Source organism: Myzus persicae, unplaced genomic scaffold (assembly GCF_001856785.1).
Source record: "Myzus persicae strain clone G006 unplaced genomic scaffold, MPER_G0061.0, whole genome shotgun sequence".
Classification (NCBI taxonomy): Eukaryota; Metazoa; Arthropoda; class Insecta; order Hemiptera; family Aphididae; genus Myzus; species Myzus persicae.
In genome coordinates this window covers 255,174-282,239 of record NW_019101886.1, presented here as the reverse complement: position 1 = coordinate 282,239, position 27,066 = coordinate 255,174, and the positions used below count along the sequence as shown (strand labels likewise).

Sequence of the window (27,066 nt, the reverse complement as noted above, 5' to 3'; positions counted from 1 at the left end):
CCACCACCACCACCACCACCACCACCACCGCCGCCGCCGCCGCCGCCGCCGCCGCCGCTGACATCACTGCAAAACAGCCCCAGCGCAACTGAAGTCGTCTACTGAAAAGGTCTAAAGGATCTTAGAAGAGTTTTAACCCTTTATCTCTATAGCTTATTTTATGTGGGTCAGTAAATCCTTTAACTGCAAACGGTGAGCATATACGACGACTTAGCGCTCATACCCATTTTCCGGAACCCATTTGCGATAACGTTTACACGGAGACGATTTTCAATTTGTCTGTCGACGGTTCAGTGCGATTTAACGGGACGTGCGATCGTAATAAGATTATTACTGTAATAATGCATGCATAAATATATATCTATAATTTATAGTCGGCGGTATAAGGCGATTCAAAGTCGGAAAGACGCCTAAATCGTGGAAGGCGAGATAAAACAGGAAAATAAACTCTACGAACGAACGAGTAGTCAGGTCATGTGGTGCGGGCCCAAGATCATGATTGTTGTTTCCCGAGGTAAAACTAACCAACAATATTAATTAACGGGCCGCCTGAATTTGCGAACCATTGCATAATAAAATACATTATACCGCTACACCGATGACGGTAAAAAGCCTCCACGGTTAATTTTGTTTACATAGCCGGTCATCAACCGAAGCTGTTTAATGGTGGTTGCAACAGCGATCTACTGCAATCGTCAAAAATGTACTATACTATTATATAGACGACGTCTTACTGAGTTCATGCCGCTATAAAATGTTCTCCGATTTCGACAAATTTATTTACGATTGACGCTATACAGTACGCCACCGCATCATCGACGATACAAAATATAACAACGACCAATATGATATCTCTAGTAAAATTATTAATCATTGTATAACCAATAAATACAACAATAATAATAACTGTGCTCAGTAGTTTTTACGATTCATATGATTATGTTATTTTTCAAAATAACTTTCAATTCAACATTTGACAATACTTTGTTCGAGAACGTTTTACTTTGATTTTTACCTATAAATCACATGATATTATTATATTTTAAAAATTCAATAATTATTATAATGTTATGATCACATTAGATCCAATAACTATTTATTCACATAATTGCACTACACGTAATATAAGGGTGAACTGTGATCTAACCTACACAGTTATAAGAATTCATAGAACGATATTAGAATTTAGACTACTATTCTTTATAATATAAAACAGGATAAAAATAATTGTATAAGTAAATATGATTTATTCTTGTTATTTAAAAAAAAATTATATAATTTTGGGTGTTGAATATAGAACACTTAGTACAGGATTTACATTATAGCTGATAAAATATTTTCAGAATAATAAACGTGAGTTCCGTATTCTCTCATGAAGCCTCATCGATCAAAATCTGAAACTATTATTTCAGTGGCTGATAAAATATTAGATAGGTACCATTAATCCGATTTTTATGAACAAAATATTTTTTCAACAATCATTATAATAAATTGTATTCGAGCGTTTAACTGTAAATTGTAATTATAAAAATTATTTATAAAAACCAAATAAAAACAACATTTTTTTACAATTTTATAAAAGCACATTTATTTAACTTAAACGATAAAAAAACGCTGTACCTGTTTTAAACCATAAAAAAAACAATTAAAATTTAACGAGCTTAACTTATTTACTTGAGATAGTAATTATGCAAAAGTGGTAGGTGCACATAAAAACTATACTGTGCAAATCATGTTCCGTCTATAGGCAGAGTAAGTGGTGTGATTTGTTGGACTGCAATTGTTTTAATATTTCACCAGTGAAATTAAATCTTAACAGCAAAAATTCGTCGTGTAGACGTGTAGTACAGGAAGTTATCATTTTTTTTAAAAAGACAACTATAAATTGAGTAAACAACTAACAGGGTATACTGCAATTGTATTTTTATAATCCCTATGTATATATAACAAAATATTACGTAAAATAATATTTTTTTTTGGGAGGGGAGTGGATCCATAATATAAACCCTAAAATATTCATTGAATAACATTATAATAAAATTACAATAGCTAAATCTAGTTGCACCAAAGATAAAAAACACAGACACGAATTGCTCACTCCAAATATTTACCAAAATAGACACTTATTTATAAACTGTGTTGATAAAAATTATAACATATCCGATATCGTATATTATATCAAATTATAATATCGGTCAAAGTATCTGCTTTTTGTGGGGCTTAATATTAATAAATTGAGTGGGTATGACATAAGTTCTCTTTCATCACCTACACTCACAAGTATGTGTATTAATTTAGCTCTTAATTATCAGATAAATGTAGGTATACAGCTGAAATACTATACCGCGTTACCTAGAAATGATTGTGAATCGTCACGGTTTCGTTCAAACGTGACAATTAGTTCAAAACAACGCAGAGACCAGAAACTGGAAGTTATAATATTATTACTTATGATGTATTTTAATATGAAAATTCTCAACTCGACTGGATACGACCGGATGCGAGGTGAAACATGAAAAAAAATAAGGAAAACTGACTCCAACACATTCTCGGAATAAATACGTGAAGCTGTTGTATATAGGTGTTGTAGACGCAGTAATGTTCGAGTATATCAGTCGGTGGGAATAGTTACCGGCTGAGGGGGCAAGAAAAAACACCGACAAACATTGTATCATCATCATCATCATCATCATTATATTTATTATTATTACGATTATTTATAATATTGTTGTTGTTGTTGCTGTGGATCAGACGAAGTGGCTCGTCGACATAAATTCTTTACAAATCGTAACATCATACCACCCGCTACGTCCGTTTTGTCGCACCATCATAGGTAGTCGTCGTCGTCTTTTCCCCTGACGTCGATGTACCGGAAATGTCATCGTTAGGAATGTCGGGATGCACGCGATATTATAACGACTCGATGCTTTATATTATATTATATTTTATTTTATATTGTGATAGCTGTATTAACCCAACTTCTCTCGTTTAAAGTATGAACAGATACACAAATGAGGTGCTTTAATATAGGTGTATTTCGGTTTTAATTCAACTCAGTTAACGGCAAATTGGCGTCGAAATACTTTGCTTTCTAAACTAATTTCACCGAGATAGGCAATCCGCCTGTGGTGAATTGGATAAAGCACTTGGTATACTTTCGAATGTCATTCAAACTACTCTCAAAACTTAACTGATAACTCTTGAGATTTTCGTCAAAATCGGTCAAGTAGTTTTCGAGTATCCCATACAGTATATATATATATATATATATATATGCAACAAATATGCACTCATTTTTATAAAATAAATATTATTATTATTATGATATATATTATAATTTTAGATTAGATACAAGTCTATTTTGTTGCTGGAAACAAAGGCAACCCTAATATACATATTTATACAAACAAAAAAATATTCGATTTTCTTAAGCAAAAATGAAATTTTTTATTTCTCTACCGATAAGGATTTAAAAACGAAGTTATGAACCTAATTCGAGTCTCAATTACTACGTGTTCAAATGTTGGTGTCAATTGGTTCAAATATACAATTACTACAACTCTACAATCACCATACAAACCGTTAATGTATAAATATATATCTATTCTATAATATATAATACAGATAGATAGTATTATATAAAATGCAGTCGATAAAATGTATTGCATAGAAACTATATATTATGAGGTATGCAGTGTACTATTATACTAATTGCCTTCATTTTTCTTGCTGTTTTTTTGTACATGCATGAGGATAACTTAAGGTTCATATTTGCCGTGTCATTTTTTGACGTTGTGCACTATTAACACGTTATAGTAACACGGTTTGGGTAAAATGCAAGTAATTTGAATATATTTAATATAGCATACCTCGAGAATAGGTATTAATTTGTATCGTTAAATATCGGTTGTTTTACCTTTAGAAGAAACTCTTTTAAGAATACTACAGGAATCTACATAACATATAGATATACACTGCTTTTGTACGAGTAGTGTGTGTGTGTGTTTCTTACCTGAGCCCTGGCTTGCTCGCCGATTAATATCACGTCTCTGGTGGCGTCGTGCAATGGTATGTCCGAAATAAACAAGCTCCTGCTGGTCAGACTGTCCAGTCCGTCCAACAATGGGGAACCGACGAATAGTAACGATCCGGACTCGTTGCACAACACCATTTGGCCTTTGAACTCCAAACCCTATTATAGAAAACACACAGAAAACAAAACGTGATCAGTGAAAATTCCAAACGTTAACGAAGTGTTTTTAATATTATTATTTTTTTTTTTTTTATTAAAAACGCAGATTTCGTACAGCAGTGAATTCAATATTTCAAATCGAACTCATATGTCAATGAATCCGTTTCGGAAATATTATTATTATTGTTGCTGTTGCTTGTGTAGATATAAGAGATGACTGGAATTTCGTATTTGTAAATCTGCAGTGTTTCTGCTCGTATATAGTACAGGTAAGTGCTGTATACATGTATATCGTATCGTGTTGCTTAACGATTTGGATGTGCGTCCGTGAATACACAATATTTCTATCCTCGTCGATATGACAATAATATAATATAACACCCGAGTGTAGCATTTTCACCGCGTATATATACATTTACACCATGTGAGATTTCGTCTCCAGTAACAGACACGTGCGCACATATTATTTGGTCAATATTGCAAACATGTAGCTCAAGAAAAGTGTATATAATATAGACGCTGAATACCACGGCCACATAATATTTTATTACAAAAACCGATGTTGCCGCCGCCGTCTGAGTGTACGAAAAATATATACTGAACTGTAGTAATGGGGAAGGTATTATACTGTTATCCTTTCTTTCCCTCCCTTCGCTTCTTCTGTCTCCGGGCCAATATGATCGGCACCTACCGCAGCCAATAATATTATTATGTGTTGTGTCATCGCACGCACGCGGTCCTTCAGTTATCACGGCTGCAGTAATACGTTTTCCTCGCTCGTTCCTCCGCCGACATTTTCCGCTTTCGTCCCTAACAACGCCACGTCCTTGTACCACCACCGAATGTGTAAATTAATCGCCTGGCTTTATTTCAACGATTAGCCTATTAAAGTTTCACGCAAATTCCAACAGTGGTCGACCCAGGGTATCTCACTGCACTCGAACCGTGCACTGAACATCAATATTATATGAGACATACGAGTGGAAAATGTTCATCGAATGAGTTTACGACGTATAAGATTTTGTCTGCAGTAAGCGACACTTGTGCTCATATTTTTGGTAAATATTTCAAGCTTGTAGCTCAAGAAAAGTGTATAAAATGGACGCTATGTATATCATGATATAGCCACGTAATATTTTATTACGAAAACCGACGTTTCCGTCGCCGTCTGAGTGTACGAATAATATATACTGAACTGTAGTAATGGAGTAGGTATTATGCTGTTATTATTTTTATTTCCCTACTTTCGCTTTTTCTATCTAGGGGCCAATATAAACTGTACCTGCCACAGCCAATATCATTATTATGCGTTACGTCATCGCACGCATGCGACACTGAAATTTCTAAAGACGATCTCCTCGTGCTCTTCTCCGCCGTCAATTCCCATTTTGATTACTAACAACGCCTAGTCCACTATACCACGACCGACTAACTATGTACGACTCGTCGTCGTGTAAATTAATCGGCCGATTTTATTTTAACGATTCTCCGTTAACGGCTTCTCGCGAGGATTCCGACACGTCGACCGAACTACCCGCGCGAATACTGCACACGGAGCGGCGCGAGTGGGCATCAATCGCCGTCCGAAAATAATTCGGATGTAGAACTATCGTACCGTGGTATAAGCGCTCGGAGTACGAAAAATAAATAATATATTAAGAGTTCGTTTCCGCCGCCGACGACGCGCGGAATGGATGAAATTACCGACACGGTGTTTTACGTTAAATGCATTTTCGAAATTCCCGAATTTGAATAATTGACCTGTTCGGCTGTAATACACGTCGTGTTTATACTTTATATTATATACATATGTGTATATATATATATATGTATGTATTGTACGGTGCGGAAAAGGCCACGTCGTTTTACATACCACGCACCGACGTTTTCACCGCAAATAAAAACCCTACCTGTATTGAGTGTGCACTATATATTATTTCATACACGTGCGCATGTTATACACGCGTTTTGTGTAAAATATACATAACGTGTGCACATATTATTAAGATGAAGTACCTGTAGGTTCTCGAGCGTTTTCGATCTACGTAGGTATATAATAATATTATTGCGTGTATAATATATATACATTGAACCTTCTCCCGTCCTTGTAGGTATCGAAATTACGCGTTGGGTACCTATAACGTCCGTAAATGTTATATTATGAATGTAACGAAGAAATGTTAAAGGGCATTCAATCGCACGTCATTATTTCGAGGCGTACATAATACTACTTTGTACATACCGAAACGTTCGTCGTGGATATTATGCACCTGTATAATACCTACGCATATAGTACGATATATAATATTATATAGGTGAGTATGTGTTTGGGCAAACAGAATAATATTATGTGTGCGCAATCGAGGAGGGTTCGTAGTGACGAACGTTCAATAACCACTGTATCGAACGAGAGCGCATTTTAATGGCCGATGTACGTTTTAGAACACTAATTAGATGAGTTTTCAGCGTCACCGTACCGTGGTTATTTTCTATTCGGTTTGTGTAGTTCGACGAGTCTCAGTCTCAGTGTTGACTGATTTATTAGCAGTTACAGACCTATCAATATATCTGTTGTGTATCATAATATATACTCATACTACTTGGACCATATATTTCGACAGTGACTACTTTAAAATATGTTCACAGTTGTATTCGTTCAATCGGGTTTTCGTCAAACAAAACGAAATGTACACTTCACTTCCACAGACTACCCCATACGTCAACAATTAAATAACTGCTCTACACATGGTATATTTTTATAAAAAAATATCCGAAATTATTAAGGAGGTAGTAGGTTGTAGGCATAGTAGGTTGTAGGTATATATAAATACCTACTATTAGCAATTTTTAATAAATTTAAATATTTTATACTGTTTTTGGCCAATATGTACATATTTGAGAATATTAATTCTATATAACGATTTAGAAAGTTTGATTTAATATAAATAATATTAATAAAATAGGTTAATGCGTAATGTACGGTATACAATATAAGTACCTACAGAAGGTCCGAGTAAGGTTTATGATTTACAGAAAGGGTAAGACACTAACTCTGTTATCTAACCATTTTGCATCAAGTGATTTCTCTTGGGACACCCTGTATATAATATATTGTATTATGTAAATACATATTTACCATTCTAATAATTGTAATAAGTGACAAATCAGATTAACAAACCATTTATTGATACTATAAATCATGTTCGTATTTATTCCAATTTGTAGGCTTACTATTAAAAAGCGGTTTCGGTAAATGATAACAAAATTATCAGACCCCAGATGCCCATTAATTTGTTCTTTACCTTGGAAAAGTTTTGGAATAATCTACAGATTAACCCGTTTATATACTCTATGTTGCTTAACATAAACCAAATTAATTACATCTTTAAGACAGTTTCAAGGATAATTATCTTATATAAATATACTAAAACCTCCATGCATTTAGGCACACGGACTTCGTTTTACTGTTTTGTACAATATTAAATAGACAACACTATAATACTATAACAATATTATGTCTACAGTGCTTATACTATAAGTCAAATGATACTATATTTGTGTATAGAAATTATATATTATATAATAGTTGAATTTAACACCACTAATTATTACAAATAGTTTTTAATTTTTAAAAAATGTAATGAAAGATGAAAACAGTTTATTCAAAAAGAAAATGCAAGGATTATTAAACAATTTGTTTTGCAGTAGACATTTTGTATTTCATATTCCTAAGTAGATCATTAATTAGAGTACTTGGGTGCATATAAATTAAATTTCAAACGAGTAGTTAATTCAATAAAAACATTTAAAATTTAGATGAGCGGAGTAGTTGACCAACATTTTGGTGGTTCAGGGATATTACTCTAATCATCTAAACTTTATATGTGTACTTACAAGTTATAACTAAAAAACCACTCGTCCTAAATACTATGTTTATCGACATTTTCAGAAAAATATTCTGCATAGGAATATTTAATTAAAAATGTGTGTTGTTATACATAAAATAATAAGTGATAAATAAATAATCGTATAAGAAAATGCATCTTGCTAAGAAAATAGTTTGGAAAAAAGGCTAAAGTGAAATTTCATATTGACATTATCTTGAAAATATTCTTTTCTGACAATTTGATAATCGTAGTGTTTAAAATCTGATATATTTAATACGTACACACCATATTATTAAGTGTGATTAATTTCGTGGTTAGATCTCGCTACATTGGTCATCAGAATATTATGGACGGAGACAGTTGTTACGGTAGAAGGTAGGACGTACAATATCCAAACATATTGTAACTTTTATGGTCCGGTGACGATTGAATAATGATAGAAAAATAATAATTCTATAACAACAACCGTGCTCCATTAATATTATAGCCGAAGAGCGTCGTATATCTGCTAAGTGCTGCAACTGCAGTTAAGCCGATAAACCGTTTGCCCGGCAAACCATAATAATATTATTTGACCGGCTGACGTTTCGTCAACGCACCCACACTGGATCTAGGTCCAGAAAAGACCATCGTAATGACTTATCAGAGCTTATTAATCCGATGATCCCTCGTTGGAAGCCCGCTGACAGGTATTTGATTTGCGCAGTCTGGTGCGGGTAAACACGACGAATGAAGCGAAAACGAGTGAAGCTGTACAACGCTTTTCATATATTATATTAATATAACTTTGTGCACGCTTAGTGGTCACGCACGTGACGTATAGAACATCAATTATAATTATTATCATTTACTGTGAACACACGAAAACTTACTGACCATATTATACGACGGTCGTGGCTGACACTTGCGTCAGCTATAATTGTTGCGGTCCGTCGTCGATTTATTAGTTAGTCAATTGTATTTTGAAAAAATAATCGAGTACCGAATTGTTGGTAGGTGCGTTCACATATTTTAAGTATAGTGCATTAAAATCGAATTATGCCCCGAAGCTATGCAATGCAATAATGCATTTGAATACTAGAATACCTACCAATTTGAATAATTGTGAAAGGAATCAACTTGGTTGTTCGTGTAGAGGAGGGTGTACAGAAATAAGAAGTTTTTGGTGCCTAACTAAACTAAGAGATCGCCTTTTTTTGACCTATAAAGTGTATTTACCTCGGCTGAATTGTGATTTAGTGGCTCGGGTAGACATAGCGTCAACACGAACGGCGAGTTGGTCCTGTTCACGATGCCGTCGAACGAGAGACGAACGTTTTTCGGTCTCCTGATCTTAAAATACGTGTGAATCGATCGACCTGAAAACACAAAATACACGATTCGTTATTATTCATTATATTATTATGTATGTAATGTACCAGTCTATGTCAGAGTATAAACACTACGAAATTATATGCTTACACCGTTATGGTTGTAACATTTCAAACAGTTCGTTTTAATATTTACTTAATATATAATTTATTAAATTGTGCTGTGTGTGTACTGTAACCACCATATACGTGTTTACATTATTATTATTTTTTGTTTATATTTATAATACTAAATGAAATTAATTTATCACTTACATAAATTTTTAAATAAAAAAAAACAGTCATGGTAAATTATTGGTTAGGTAGTAATATAATTATGTTTGTACTTTGTCTATACATGACGCCGCCCTAATAATATTGGTTAATGGGTCATTATTTTTTTTTTTGAATAAATTATATTAACAATTAATTACTATTAAATTAATGGATCCTTATGAACTTTCGATGTTTATTTAGTGTTTCTTTTATTTTTAAAAATGTCTTTTGAAATATTACCTAAATACTAATAGTTATTAAATATAAAATATATATGTATATGCATTATCAACAAATCAACGATTACATAAAAATCTTGAACTTGAAGAAATATATTTTGTTGTGAGATTTTTAACATTTTAATCACTATCCAAAAGTTATTGCTCCTTATTGAACAACACTTAAATTTCTCGAAAAAATATTGTGTACCTGAAACATAAAATCCTATTAAACTTGATGTTAATCAGTTCAAAATATTTAAGTTTTTTTGTAATTCAAAACTTAATTATGTATAATTTAATCATTTTAAATATTTAAGCACTTTTGTTCATTAATATTTATAAACACTTGTTTGATAAAAAAAAAAGTAAGTTTTGATTAAATTAGTACCTAAGTATGTCCATCTAGTCATAAAACGATTATTAAATTTTAATATTGACATAAATCATATACCGTTTAATTTACCAATAACATAATATTGTTAATGTTTAATAAGTATTTGAAAATAATTAGTAAAATATATAGATAAATTGGTTGATATTTATATATTGTGATATTTGTTGTTAAATAATAATAAATAATAATATTATAATAATCGATAATTTCTTGTTCACTAAACATTTTTTTTTTTAATATGCAATACAAAAGTTTATATTTGTATAATTATATGAATTTATAATTGAGTTTTGGCTATACATTTTTTAATAATTTGTTAAATGTTTGTATTATTTGTATATTTTATTACTAAAAATTAAATTGTAATGATTATTTTAATATTTTTAATTGAAATGAAAATATTTTGTACATCTAACAGGAACAACCTGTAGTACACAAATAATTAATATTGAAGTTATTTTACCTTAATTATAAAATGATAAATAATATAGTTATTAGCAATATATTATTCCAAACTAAAGCACGTAAAGAATTTATTAGTAATGCTGAAATACTTTAGAGAAATGGTCTCAAACATATGGCCCGCAAGAAACATTTATTAAACAAAACAACAATATTTAGATCTTTGTAATATCTAGTATTTAATACAGTTCTATTAAAATGATTATAATTTATAGAAGTACAGTAGATATTTTGTCTTAATTAATTTTGTTTATTTTGTTGATTTCAAAAAAAAGTGTCTTGCCCATAAACTTTTAACGAATTAATATAATATAGCCTGTAATTTTAGTCTGAGACAACTACTTTAGCACATTGACCATGAAATCATAGTTATAAACAAATTGACTTTATTGATAAAAACAGAAAATTTGAGAAATCGTATTTAAAATTATTTTAATTTGAGTTTTAGAGATATATGTAGCTACTAAAATCTTTGATTTAGAATAATAATACAATGTACAGCATTTGTGGTATTTAAATATCTTTAAAAAACATACACTTAATCAATTTCAATACCTCTTTCGTTTATAGTTTGTTTTATAATTTTTAAATGTTTGTTCATGAAAAATATGTGTTTCCTAGAATACAAATACACGTCATGTAATATACATTTTAGTTTACGGAATACATATAAATATTGTTGTATTTAAAAAAAATATTTTAACATAATATAGAATCGCATTATGTTACACAATTAAATATATTGTTAATATATTTTGATATTTCTATTATCTACAAAATATTACAAGAACGCAATATCACTTGAAAAAATAAAAACACTTTAAATACTTAAGTGTCAATCTGAATAGGTAATAATAATGTCATATCCAACAAAGTGAATCCAGATATTCTTCAATATTCAAAAATTCAAAATGTCTTGTCTCAAAAATACTGGAATTTCCGTTAGATATAATATGATGAGCTGCAGAAAGTCTTATGATTCACGAGACAACGACTAAAAGACTAGTTGCTATTTTGCTAACATTAATCTGAAACAGACTATTGAAAAACCACTACAATGTTGGCTAAATCAATTACTTACATTGAGATTTAATATTTAAATCATAAAGATGTTAAGTCTAAAGTGGATGAAATGAGTATCAGAATTTGGTAGAAGCAGACTAAATAAATAATAAACGGACTTGATCAATTTGGTTAAAAGAATATAAAATAAAAGAATATAAAATAAAAGAATATTTAATATTATTAACATTGCATGATACTAGAGTATATTTGGTTTTCGTGGTAAGACAATATTAGTCAAATCCCCTTTAATTAATTTGAATTGATTTGAACAAGTCGAGTGTTCTCTAGTCTTATATGCTGTTGCCCGTTTTACTATGATCTGTCTTTTAAAATAATAATTTATAGAAATGAATAATAATTGACAAAAACGTTTATTCAGTACATCAAAACATAAAATTATAGTATAATTATACTAAGTTTATCTCAAATCATAAGATAAATAATTATGAATAATAAAGGTGTCACGAAGCATGGTTTAAATGATAAGTAATTTCTCATTAAATAATTAATAAATGTCCATTTTCCAGACGATTATGGGTACAGTTTATAATTTATATTGATCATTTACCTATTAATATTTTATGAATATTTATTATAAATTTATATTGTATTATTAAACAAAAATTTAAGTTCTAACAATTAATATTACGAGTATAGTATATTCAAATCATTGTTCTCAATTTCATTAAAAATATATATTATAATGAAGTTCTTATTGTTTTATTCAATCTAAAAGTTATACAAATAAAAAGTCGTATGTTATCAAAATTACGTAGGTAGATATTATTATTACATTTAAATGAGAATTAAACTTTTATAATATTTTGAATGACCATGAATATGTGAAAAAATAATAAGAACGAATTTATAGTGAAGTTTTAATTTATCGATTTTTTTATTCCACTAGTTCACTGGAATAATTTAAAACCTGGTAAAAATAAAATTATTTTATCACTGTGTATATTGAATCTAAAACAATTCCATTGGATCTTACTATACAATATTGGGGAATATCATTTTTTAAAAATCGTGAAATAAATAACTAGCTTAGTTCTCAGTCTAGTTTGCAATTATTACGATAATCAAGTCGTAACAATATAATAAACGTGTATAATAATTTAGGGTTCTAAAACCGGATGGTCTTCCTTCTCAAGTGCTAAAATTATACGCAGGATCGCATACCTAAAATTATATGCATCCTATAATTGCGTCCAATGTACATTTTTGTCCAATTCCCAATACAGTATGGGCTTGAATATAAGAGATTATCCTTTTGGACATGAAACATGCAACTATACATGTGGTATTTGTGACCTAAGCCTGAATGAAGTATGAGGGTTAGATGAATACGGTGCAAAGTTAGTTTGAAAGTTTATGTTTTTCATTTCTACATATTATAAAATAATGTATCTTCTCTATCATAGGTTCAGAGATGACGTGTTCGTACACGTTGTAATATTAGTTATTTATACTCAATAAACAAATAACTGTGCAGAAATAGTATTAACAAATACATTTTATCATTTATAATATAATATACTCGAATTAAAAGTTTATAGTCGATATTTTAATAATTATTATTTTTATAAGAGGACGATGTCCATAAGTTTGTTATCTCTGTCTTACAAACGTACGGTGTACCAAATTTCCTTCACTAGTTGCAATGGTGTGTTGTTACTTGTTAGTCTTGATTTTTTAGTGAATTGACCTATAATAAAACTTTTAGTTAAGATTTATGCTTAAGTGTAGACGATTAATTTAGTATATTTTAAATTTCAAGGGCGGTATGAACATAATATGATCGTTATTTTAATTTGTGATATTTCACGTATCGATAATTTGCTTGAAAATTACAATATCGAAAAAAATCAGTAATCGTGAGTTCATGTAAGTCGATATTTAAAGGACAAGACCTAATAATATATTTTCGTTTTACGTGAACATAATTTTTTTACAATTACTATATGTTTTGTCTTAGAGATTTTCAATATTACAATATCAGCTTGGAAATGAAGAATATCTATCATATTATTTTATGATAAAATTACATAATACGCAATACTATATTATAATATATTATTTAAATATATTTTATGACCCAAAATAAGTTGTAAGAGATTTAACGAAAAAAGATAAATTTAACCATTGTTGAGTATTTTAATGAAGTCGGTAAATATATGTACGCTATATTTACAACTGCATGTCAAACGATTATTCTCTTGATTGATATTATTTTTATTCACCCAACTACAAACTACTTTAAAATCAATAGTATATGCACTTTTGAAAATTCACAGAAATTAGTTTTACAATTCTATAATAAAACGTAATAACAGTTATGAATGAGTGACTTTAATATGTAACTCTATAGTTTTGCAATGCGTAGATTTGAAATAACCATCTATGATATTAGATCGATCTTATTTGAGTATTATTATTTATTGTGTTTTGCAATATACCAAACAAAATGATGATACATAGAAATATTTAAAAACATATTTTTATATTATTGTAACATCTTACAATTTTTAGTACAACTGTCAATATATCAATATTAAAAAAAAATGAACTTATAGGGCGTTGTTCTGAAAACAACTATATACTATTATATATTATTATATACTACTTTATACTATTATACCAGTAAATAAGTATTACATCCAATAAAACCTCTGCTCTTTAATAATAGACTATAGGAAAATATTATAACTTACGTACTATAAACAGGTTCAACATGGGACATTTTAAACTTCAGATAAAACACATTTCATAATAATATAATTAATGTTTTATAGATATTTAACCTTTAATAAATCAACGAAACTATTAAACTATTATCAAATTGTACAACAATTTTATTATAATATTCAATTAGGTGAAAACTACCGTTGACACAACAACTGAACGTATCCTTATTTGCTTGTCATGCACCACTACCCATCATACTAAAAGATGAAACAAATAATTGAAACGAAAGAATAGATAGTACATCAACCATATTTTAATTTATTTATGGTCTGGTGGCTGATTCATTTACATAGCAAGAAAATTCATCACAAAAACCTGATGAAATAGCAATATGGAAATCGATTTCAGGCATACGCTGATGGAAAATAATTTAATATTCTATCATTTTAAATAATTAATCTTGTTTGACAAACAAAGTTCACGGAGGTATTATTTTTTTATGGTGTACAACTGCGTTTCTGATTACTAAACGGATATTATAATATTACATTATATACAAAGGTACCATTAAAATATTCTGGAGAGTAAAATGATATGTTTTATATTTAAATTTTCAAGTTCAAAAATAATAATAATTCAATATTATTAGGTAAACTGAGTTACGTTGAGGGATTTACAATAAGTTTATTGCATAATTTTGTTTATTTTTTAACGAAATAAACTTGATAAAATCTATCACGTCAATAAAATGAGTACGGGGCATAACTATGTAGGTAATTAAATTCTTAAATTTTAAAATACTTTGTGATCTATTGGCATTTTCATAAAATTTTGTGTATAAATAACGAACTATTCTGCTTGTGGCTTATAAAAGGCATGTTCTATATTTAACGATAACTATTTTATTAGTTCGTGGAAAAAAGTGACGTAAACCAAACCTTTGTCAAAATAATGAGAATAATAATAAAACATAAATAACGAGGAGTATAGGGATCGATCGGAATTAATAGAAATATTTTTCTTCGTGAATTCAAAACAAATGTTTGGCTACAAATATGAAAAGCGTTTGAGATTGAGATTCTATTTTATTGTGCACATTGTGGCATATACTATTAAATTATTTTTGATTAGTATAATTTTATTATAATTATCGTTATTAACAAATGTACATATTATATTTCAATAATAAATATATATTAAATATATTCATTTTTTTTTTTGTCATTAATTGTATTTATAGTTTAATAGCGTAAACATATGATAAATATAAAAAAGAGACTCAAATCTATGGTTATATCAAAATTGGATGTTAAACTTAAAAATCTGTATGATTCTCTACACGTATAATAAGTGAAAGAGAATCATATCAGATGCAAATATTAAAATCACGCATTACTTCCCCACAGGTGTTCAGGGGAGGGGGGGCTATGAGGTAGTTTATTCGATAATTTGATCAAATAGACTGTGTAATATAATTTTTTGTTTAATACAACGTATTTATGTAATATTCACAATTAGTATACCTAATGTATCATATTAAATTCCTTGCCTGACAAACAGCTGCCTATGGTCTATGCTTAAGCCCTGTTGCAGCAGTATTAGGTGAAACAAAGTAACTATTCAAAATACCATAAAAAAAAAAATAAAACCCACTGGTTATTAATCGTCAAAAGGAGGCCAGTTATCGCTTGCAGGATTCGTTATTCCGAGATAATTACTTAGTATCACCTTATACTGCTACATCATAGTCCAGGGATGGTGAACCTTTTTGTACCAGAGTGTCAAATAAAAATGTTGGTTGAATTTTGTTTTCCCTGCGTGTCAACTAATTTGATAACCCTTCAATTTTTTTTTCAAAAACTTTAATACTATCAAACTTATACACATTTGTGTGTGTCACTAAAATAGTGTGCGAGTGTCATAGGTCTATGTCATAGTCCATAGGTAGCTAAGAGTCAAGTAAGACATTTAATATAATGTGTATTGATTGCGGGTACTACATTATATGCAAATTGTACATATAATATAATTGATTGTATTTGATTAAATTCTCGAACACGCAAGACCAAACAAGACTCCAAACACTTGGAGGAAGGTAATTTTAATTAGTCTGTTACGTTACAATGATGTGTGAGCATATCATTACAATAGTAAATAATAAAAATAAAGGTTCATAAAAAAAATCTGATAACCATGACAGGAAACAGGTAACCAAATAATATACATTTTGATTTCAAAAAATTAGATTGTACGAAAACGATATATTAGAAGATTTACTGAAGTCATCAGCTCTGAAAATATATCCATACAAAAATGGTTGTGTGAAGTGATAAAGGAGAACATTGTGAACGTCAATTTTTACAAACAATACGAAAATAAAGATATTTTTAAATTCCATTTAGTTATGTATTACATATTTAAGTTTAAATATAATATGGCAATCCGGATTATATCCAGAGTTGATATTTAATGTTAATTTTAATGAATATTGTACAATAAGGAACAAATCATTGCTAATTTTTTTAGAATGCTATTTGACTCAGTTAATTACCTACTTAATATACTTGATTTTTGTACGGTTGACCATAATTTAGAATATTAATGTTGTGACGCATCGCCAATCATCTAATGACTACGTTTTTGCAAACCATACACTATGATAGTATTCAATACACTACAGTCAAAATTGATAACCATGTACAGTTATGTTTGTCTATTGTTCTAATATGTGGATTACAACGGGGACTTAAATTGTTGTATTTGAAACGTCGTTGCATTGACAATATATTTGGTTATAATATTATAAGACATTCCGGAAAAAAAGCACTCTGGAAAAAGAACCTATCTAATCTCACGGTAAAAATATGGGCATGTTATTATATTTTTTAATAATATAGTCTATAGAATAATAACATAATAAAATACGGATCTATCAGCATTTCTTCATACCTCCGGACGCATTGAAGCGGCATTTGCGTACTACGGTAAAGTCCAATTCTACAATCGAATGACACTAAAACCTTTAAGCATCTCCGGGGACCGGATGTGCGTTCACAGATCATGGGATTCTTAAAACGATCGTTTGAACCACTCGTAAAAAACGCTTGGACAATTTTCCCTGAGAATTCCCAAACTCAATTGTTGTTGTACGGTGGCATAATGGTATTATGGCTATTGATGTGTAATCGACTATAATAATATTTCAGATAAACTTCCATCACGCTACAGTGCTACACCAAAGATATATATTCTAATAGATCATTGAGACCTGCCGGGTCAAATTATGTCACAGTCAACAAATAAAATGTCCCTAGCTAAAACGTGAACAATTTTGTACCATTTTATTATACCAGTATTATATGAACAAAAGTTTAATATTTTTATTGTAAAATATACTGTCAAAGCCCTACAGTATTTGAAATCCACAGTAAATATTATTATAAGACGGCAAAATTAAAAAAAACAAAGGTAATTTAATATGAAGACATTTATCAAACGAAATAAAAAGTTTATGACTTGTAACATGTTACACTGCCATATTCCTGAAAAATCCTCAAGCTTAGTTATAATATAATATGTAAGCTATGTAATAAAATAAACCAATGTTGAAATTGATTTATTTTATGTAAAATGTAATTTTTTAGTAAAATCCAATTTTAAGCATGTTTTAATTTCCTTACATTTCGGGTATTGTTGAGTGTAGACTATGTATTAAATAATATATTGTAATACATTTGGTTAGATTGTAGGCACTCGAATTTGTTCCTTTAAAAAGAAAATCTATGAACCATAATTAATATATAATATGTTTATTGCCAATAAGTAACTATGATAACGAAAACCTTACGACAAATTGGTGGGAAAATGTGCACCCAGCCTAAAGACATATTTATGTTAAAAAAAATAAAAATATCCTTCGTAATACGGGCACTTATGCAGTTTTATTCTTATTATTATTTAAATATTTAAACTGGAAATAAATATTTTTAAATGAATATCATTGATTTAAGCTTATTATTTTAAATGATTATTATTAAGTATATTATATTTCATAAAATACATAATTTTAAGTTTCGTTGAATAGTGTGGATTATATTGTATTTAATAAGAAAAAAAATTAAGTTTATAAAAATTATTATCAAACAAAAAAATTAAATTAAATATATAAAATAGTCACGCGCGGACAGCCAAGCTGAATGCACACGTTTTTCATGCCTCCGCGTTTGTTTAATGTAATGTCGCTCAAACTTGTCGGAATTTTTCGTTCTTTATATCAAACGACTCAGTTCTTAGTGTAATTGCTGACCCCAGTGTCTACCAGCTGCCAAAACCAGCCTTTATTTGTGGAAATAGATTTAAGTTTACTAAGNAATGGCTAGTGGACTATCGGTCGTATAAAAAATAAAACTATATACACATTCATACCAAAGCCTACTGCGGATATAGTCCTCGTTGTGTCCGGTGCGGTGATGACCATTCTTCATCTGCCTGTCCAAATTCACGTCAAGACCCAATGCGATGCGCCCTCTGCACAGGTAACCACCCTGCAAACTACAGGGGATGCACAGTTTACAAAAACCTCCAGCAACGTAAAAAAACCAACCTATTATTCTTATTATTATTTAAATATTTAAACTGGAAATAAATATTTTTAAATGAATATCATTGATTTAAGCTTATTATTTTAAATGATTATTAATAAGTATATTATATTTCATAAAATACATAATTTTAAGTTTCGTTGAATAGTGTGGATTATATTGTATTTAATAAGAAAAAAAATTAAGTTAATAAAAATTATTATCAAACAAAAAAATTAAATTAAATATATAAAATAGATCATGCAACTATTAATTCTAACCCATCTACTTTAACATTCAAATATTTATTCAATGGCCTCATGTCAAAAAAAAAACCAATTTTTTTACTAAATTATGTAAGTCTGACAAAGTGCAAATCAAAAATAAATTTTAATTGATATTGATTATATATTTTGTTTTTTTTATAATATTTGTAAAAATGCTATCTAATTTAAACTTTTTTCGAATGCATTATTTTAGTTTCATCAAATCAACATAATTTTAGGGGATGAATGTATCACCACCCAGTAACACCAATATTGGGAATTACTTTTACTTGAAAATCTATAATACAAATATCTGTCAATATCATCTTAATTATTATTATTACAGCGACCATATATGATATTCTATCATGTAAATAATGTTCCCATGCAATTTGTACTGTTCGGTAAATTTGTTAATTCTGTAATAAAATTATTTATTATACTCCTCGTACTGTTTTAAAAAAATCTAAATTACATTATTTTTTATAAATAAATATAACCATCCCATACTTCTAAGTGAAAATAATTTTTTAATCGATATCCAAAGATATTGTGACAGTTGTACTCAGTCATAGTGCTGTACATTACATATTAATACCTATATTATAAATACTGATAGTGAACCCACTTTTCAAATATATTTTATTTTTTTAACCTCACCATTTTTTAGATATTTCTTCCTAGGGTATTTTTTGTACCGGTCATTTTTCCCTGGAATTTTTACCCTTTCCTACACATACATACACAGACACCAGTAATTTAATCTAAGTACTAAATGGCTGGATTTGTAAGCCACATAGGTAGATGACCTGAAAACTCTGGATGGTACTGATAATATATTCGACAATAGACTCTACCGATAGCAATATGCTATTTCATCGGGGGCATTATCTAAATCGATTTTGGCTTTTGTATTCTCTCCCTCTGGCTGTTGTATTCATTAGGTTGTAGAAAATTAAACTCGATTTAAGTCATTCGTGTTTACATCACCCCAACGTCTGCTTAATACAACCACCAAACCAGTATAGAACCATTATGTATGGCATTAGAAAGGCGTCGATTGTTGAATTACCGATGAAATTATTCTGAACTTCACTGCTGCTGGATCGTATTTCTCAAAAAGATCTCTCATGTTACGCGTATAACGTAGATTTCTCCCAAAATGTAATCAGTGGCATCTTTTACGTTACGCATAGTCATATTGTTAGGTACACATTATTATATTTTATGCATATATTAATTTTCTCTTTTCTCGGTATACAATAATGTTGGAAACAACAATGTATACTAACTACATTGAAAGGACACGAAAAATTGTCCTTTGAGAAAAAGCAAAACTTGCCCAATTAACGGGTCGCTTATTATTTGTACATTATGATACCGTGTTAAAACTTTTGAAGTTTTTGTTTATAATAATTGATAGCAAAGTTTAATTATACAACAATTTAAAAAAAAAAAAACAACTAACAACCATACGATAGTAGCTAAACTTAAACTGTGCAGTAATTAATTACCCGTCGTAAGGTTTGCAATACAAATTGGCATTTAAAGGTTAAATTCAGATGTTTATTAAAATCTAATAATAAAGTATTATTTAATTTTTATTCCGTAACAGGCTCAAATATACTCTAAAAAACAAACCTCCATTATTACCATCAAATCACCAAAGAAACAAAATAAAATATAAATTACAGTTTAACTCACATTGAGCTAAGATGATGATGTACCTACATTAAAATACTATAATATCAAATATGTAGTTCATAGGTTAAAATATAATTATGATCAGTATAATAGTACGTTGTTTGAAACGTAATAGATACGAGCATAATCCTATTTAGAATAACAATTAATATTGTACTTACCGAATTGTTGTAGGCATTTCCCGAAAAGTTTCATGAACCCAGAGCCTAATTGTACGAACTCTAGTCGTTTGTCCAACACCAAGTGCCACGGAAAAGCCTTGCATAAGCTCGTTACACCCATTTTAAGATCGTTGGCTCGATGCGACAAAAACGGAGCAGAGTCTTGAACGTCTTCATCATCAATCGAGGTCTTTATCGTGTACCTGAAAAATCATAATAAAATTATTATCATATTCTGTTGAATCCTCTACTATACCATTCATTATTTACCAAATGTGTGTGCAATATAAAACTAGTTATGATTTTTTTAAATTTGTTATTTATTATTTTAACAAAAGTATAAAATCTATAATATTTTTATGAAATAAGTTAATTCGGTAAACTAAGATGGATAGTTACTTTAACATGAAATTCTGTGGGGAGAGTGGCCCACTAGTGTGAAAACCCTCCGACTCGGGGAAATTTATTATTTATAGATGAAAAGTAGTAAAGTTACTTATTATTTTGTTAATACAATATTATTTATATAAACTTCACATAATATGTTTTAGAAATTGTATTATATTAGTGGTGAACAAGTATGACCAGGAATATTGATTACGCATTTACGTAGTAATATATATATACAATACCTTCCCATAAATGGTTCAGCTATGTGACCTTGAGACATATTCTACCTAGAGTTTTCTGATAATGAACCAAACTTGACAACCAAATTATGTTCTCGTGTATTTTCTAATTTAATTAATACTATGCAAAACTTATGCGTGGTGGCGAAATAATTAGTGAAACAATTTCCACGTTCGTTTCGTTCGCTATTGGTCGAAACATGTACCTAGCCTAATGACATAATGTACTATATATAATTACCTATAGTCTATTGCCTAGAGGCCTTTTGTGAAAATTCTGAAAATTGAATCTGAACTGTAAAGGACAAAACTATTATCATTTCTAATCGAACTACAGTGTTTTGTGACCATTTTAACATTTTTATTTTACGATATTTCTGACCCGACCAACTCCTCACAATATGTGGAAACAAGTGTTCCTGATTGGTAAGTTCTGTGGTTAACAAAGGCGTTCGCAGATGTAAGGGGTGCTAATTTTACAATGTCCTCCCCTGAGATTTTATCAACTGTACTTAATTTAATAACATGCATAATATCAAATAAGGAGGTGGCTTATAAAATATTTCTGAAAAGAAAAAGTAGTTTTTAATAGTAAAGTGGTATGCCATAAGCCTATACGTCTTAGAATAGAAGTACTTACATCATACCATAAATACTCGTAATAAGACATAGCAACTTTGTCCATTGGATTTTAATGTTGCCCCGAGTGGAATTTTATTTCGCAGTCGATCTTGGAGTTCATTGTATGGGTACTGCATATTGTATAATATGATGTTATAGGAATAGAAATATTGAGGTGGCTCAGTGATTTTCGAGAGTGAATCCGTCAGACAAAATCTTTGAAACGATGCTAATGAATATTTTAATGGGATACTTTGAAAAGTCCACATGGAAAAGCAGCATTCGAGGGCATAAACAATTGACAGAGTTGACGTGTTGTTTAATCGAAGCGCTGGCGGAGTAGATTGTTCGAAGATTAAACGTTAATTACTTTTCAAAGACAGTGAAAACTGCCCTTTTGTCTTCGTATAAGTTACGTAGATTCGAGAGAAACCACCATCAGAGGTGGTCAACTAACTTGGGATTTACAGCAGGGTCCACAATACCGTATAACAAAAGATTGTTGGCGACGAGCTTGTTGAATTCCATGTGTTTTAGACTTGTAACTCTATTACTAAGTTTAATCTGGACCCAAATTACTAATGCTACAATGAATCGTGTTAATTTGATTGCATATTATAATTATATGAATATTATAGTATCATGTAAACGTGACCGGTCTGTTATAATCGCAAAGTAACATTTTGTATAAATTAATTAACTTTCCAGGTAAAGACAATACAAAACAATTTAGACATTTCATTTTTATCTCATACGAACGGTATAAAATAACCCCTCTATTACAATTTCAATGTTCAAACGGCATAATTCTAAAATTATTATTTCACTGTTATGACTTATGAAATCTAAATTAAAACAAAGAATTATAGATAATACATAAAATGAGTACGGTATTAGGTGTTTAATTATATTTTCTCAATAGCATTATTTTTATTCATACTTACGTTGTTATAAAATATTATAGCTTAAATTTAATTTAATCTATAATATGATCTTTTGCTAATGTTTATAAGTATAATACATTTATTTTGATTGGAGGTACAATAAATTAATTTGAGTAATATGAAGTACAATATTTTATTGCACTTAGAAATGTATATAATACTATGTGTCGTGGACCGTTGTTTCAAAAGTTTTCATATTATGTTTATATATTTTCTCATAATATTAATATTATACTATATTTAGACAAATTTAAACTACCTCTAACAAAATTTAAACTGTCGTTAATGTTTAGATAACTTTCTGACTCGATAATTTTTTTGTTTTTTTAAATTTCTAATAAATTTTGAAATCAAATAATGTTTGTTCTTGAACTTTTTTTTTAGAGTTATATATATTATATTAGTTAAATTAATAATACATAATAATAATAATAAAAAAACAATATCCACTTTAATATCAATAGACAGTAAGTACTTATTACATTTTTTGCAAATACTTCTTGTTTCAGATAATTTTATTTTATAGTAAAAATATTATCTTGCAAATTATAATGCTTTTTTCGCAAAATATTGAAACTGGGTTAAAAAAGCTTAACAATCTTCGGATTATTGACACATACACGCAATAATAATAATTATTAGAACGGTGACATTGTATACAAGACCAATAGATTTTCTGGTTAGAATCTTAATATTTTTCATAAACACGGAGTATTACAACGTGAACTCACAAACTCAGCTGTATAGAAATGTAAATTTTGATCGTTCAGACGGAATACATAAGTTTTTTTTACCTACAATCACCGTTGGTGAATCCGACATTAAAAAGATTTATTTTGACAGTATTCCCAAAGGAACACACTGCACAGCCGCTCTGATTTTGAAATAGCTGGTTTAAAGCCGTCAACTAATCAACTTGCAGGGTTAGACACGCAAGGGATATAAATAAAATAAAATATTCTCCAGCTGAATGCGTTTAAGATGTCACGTGACTGATGCAAATGACAACATAAATTGTTAAAAAATGAACAGTTTACACATATTTTGAACAAGTTCTTCTTACGAGCAAAATTAATTTAATAAAAATGTGATATGCACATGATGTATGATTTGGTTGCAATAAGTTGCCATTTTTTACAATATGCGTTACCTAAAAATTGTAAAAAAAAATAAAATACTTTAGGATTTTAATTAAAACTCCCTTATTATAGAATAACTTTGTATAATACATGTTATACGGTTAATGCTTTAATTTAGTGTACAGCTTGTGAAAAAAATGCATACTTTTAAAATTGTGTATAATAAATTTTTATATTATTATTAAAATAATTAATTTGCTGCTAAAAAAACATCAGTTTGCTGGTAATCGTAATTTCACTGTTTGATAATATGGTGGTTTATGGCTATTTATAGTATTTACTTGTGGCTAATAAAAAAAGAATATAAAAAAAGGAGAAAAGTAGGCTTCTCTGATGCACTCGAAACCTCTCAGTGCAGTAATGTATGAGTTAAATTTGAATTCAATGATAAATTATTGCATATGAAAAACGATTCTGAGCGAAGACGACGTTAAGGCGGTCCGTCAGCCTATATATATTACTAAGTATATATTTTTATGATTTATTCATATTGCTACTATGGTAATTTATTTTACTATATTGGCAGTACGATAAGTTGAATTAAGTTTTCCGAAAAATTGCATTTATTATTTAATCAATACCCTTCAAATTGTATAGTCACATGTATCTATTTATGTCATATTATATTGTTTTTGACTTTTGGGTCAATATTTGATACCCGATATTTACCATGGAACGATGTGAATAGATTCGTGGTATTAATAGGTACTATATACCATACAATTCATCCAAATATTTTGAAAATATCATTGTGATTATAAAATATGATAATACAATATGTAAAAGTTTAGTACACTAGTAATATTTTCAAGTTGATACAAAATAACAAAATCTTTATTCTTTGTTTATACATATATAATTTGGTCAAAAATTAAACTTCCGATCTCTATAAAAAGGAAGCATTAAAATAATTTACAGCATTTTTGGTTTAAGTATTTATGAGAAACATTGAACACAATTTTTAAATTTTAGATATTTAATATAAGTATTAAATATTTTACAAATTTTTAATCACAGAGGAATTTTTCCATTTTCACGACTTTGACAACATTTAAAATTCAAACGCTCATAAAAAAATACTTGCGGAGTTCTGCTAAACTTTATTTTTTTTTAAATCTCACTATTAACAACTTAAGCTGAACCTCGGATAATATTTTTTATGTTTTTGGGTTAAGAGAAATGTTTTCTTTTCCAGACATCAAAAAATCACTCGTTTCGTTGTGTTATGTACTTATATTATCAATACACTCATCACTCCTCTTATAATCTAAAATAGTGGTTTTGATAACTTTCAGTTAATTTCGTTATTAACAAACTAGAATAGTAGAACTTACGGTTGAAATAATTAAACAACGGTAGGCTGGTAGATTGTGATTAACACGCCAATGCCTGTTCTGTACAACAATTTATAATATTATATATATCGTATATTTGGCAACAGGCCAGACTTGTAATCAATGAATTCTCTCTAATCAGGTTTGATTGATAGTCATACAATTGCATTTAATCTATACACAGCTTAATGTTTTTCACACCAAGATAAAATCAAATTCTGTAAAAAAAAGTTACTAAATTACTTTGGTTTTGAATGTTATACCCTGAAATTTTGTTTTTTATCAATATAATATGGAGTACTTATCATTTATTATTTGTTATTACAATATGTTAGAATAGTTTTTCTCGGTGTGTAAACAACTATTAAGTTTATTAAGAAATTATAATTTTCTCATTGCTATGAGCTGTTTCTAACAAAGCAAATGCAAATGCAAATGCAAATATATATATATATATATATATATATATATATATACATATATTATATGAACTAAAAACGAATATTTTTCGTTTGTTAGACACGAGGCTTCCAATTCAATCAGATACGCAAATAGTATGAATAACTGAATTATAAATGCAGCAAATATGTCTTAATTTGTATGAATATTAGTCCGTTTAGTAAGTTATTGCTTTTGAGTAAGTTACATAAATGTTAAATTAATTGGGTAGGAATTCGTTATTTGATGTATTGTTATAGAATGGTATTATGTCTCAGAAAACAATGGAAAATATTTACCATTTAAATTATGATATTTTCGAAATGGCGTTAAATGTCTTAATCCTATGTTCGCTTCTCAGACCCATGATGGTATATAATTTTAGAATATATTTTCTTATACACACCATTAAATATCAAAACCAGTTGATTCTGACGTTAGGTTAGAAAATTTAAAATACAAAAATTATTAAGAGGATACATTATCATGTATTTCATATTATCTATTATTTATTTAATCTGAGTAAAAGTTAATTAACTGAAGTATTAACAAAAAACCAAGTTCAAGTTTAAATAATTGAAGAAAAAAAAATGAAGCAATTGTGACTTATGTTTAATATATTATATTAGCATGACAGTATTCGATATAATATTACAATGAATCGGAAACTCGATAACGTCAATGTTTGGTAGAGAGTAGAACAATAATATGTATTG

The 27,066-nt window shown here is 29.1% G+C and overlaps 1 protein-coding gene across 1 annotated transcript in view; it reads right to left on the bottom strand.

The window, feature by feature from the left end:
- The window catches only part of LOC111030654 (head-specific guanylate cyclase), a 263,376-nt gene that overhangs the window by 107,035 nt on the left and 129,275 nt on the right, over positions 1-27,066 (bottom strand). The window contains exons 7-9 of the mRNA XM_022310268.1: positions 21,246-21,448; positions 9,298-9,437; positions 4,013-4,192 (exon numbers count right to left, since the gene is read on the bottom strand). Coding sequence (XP_022165960.1) covers positions 4,013-4,192; positions 9,298-9,437; positions 21,246-21,448 — 523 coding nt within the window. The remainder of the gene's footprint in view (positions 1-4,012; positions 4,193-9,297; positions 9,438-21,245; positions 21,449-27,066) is intronic.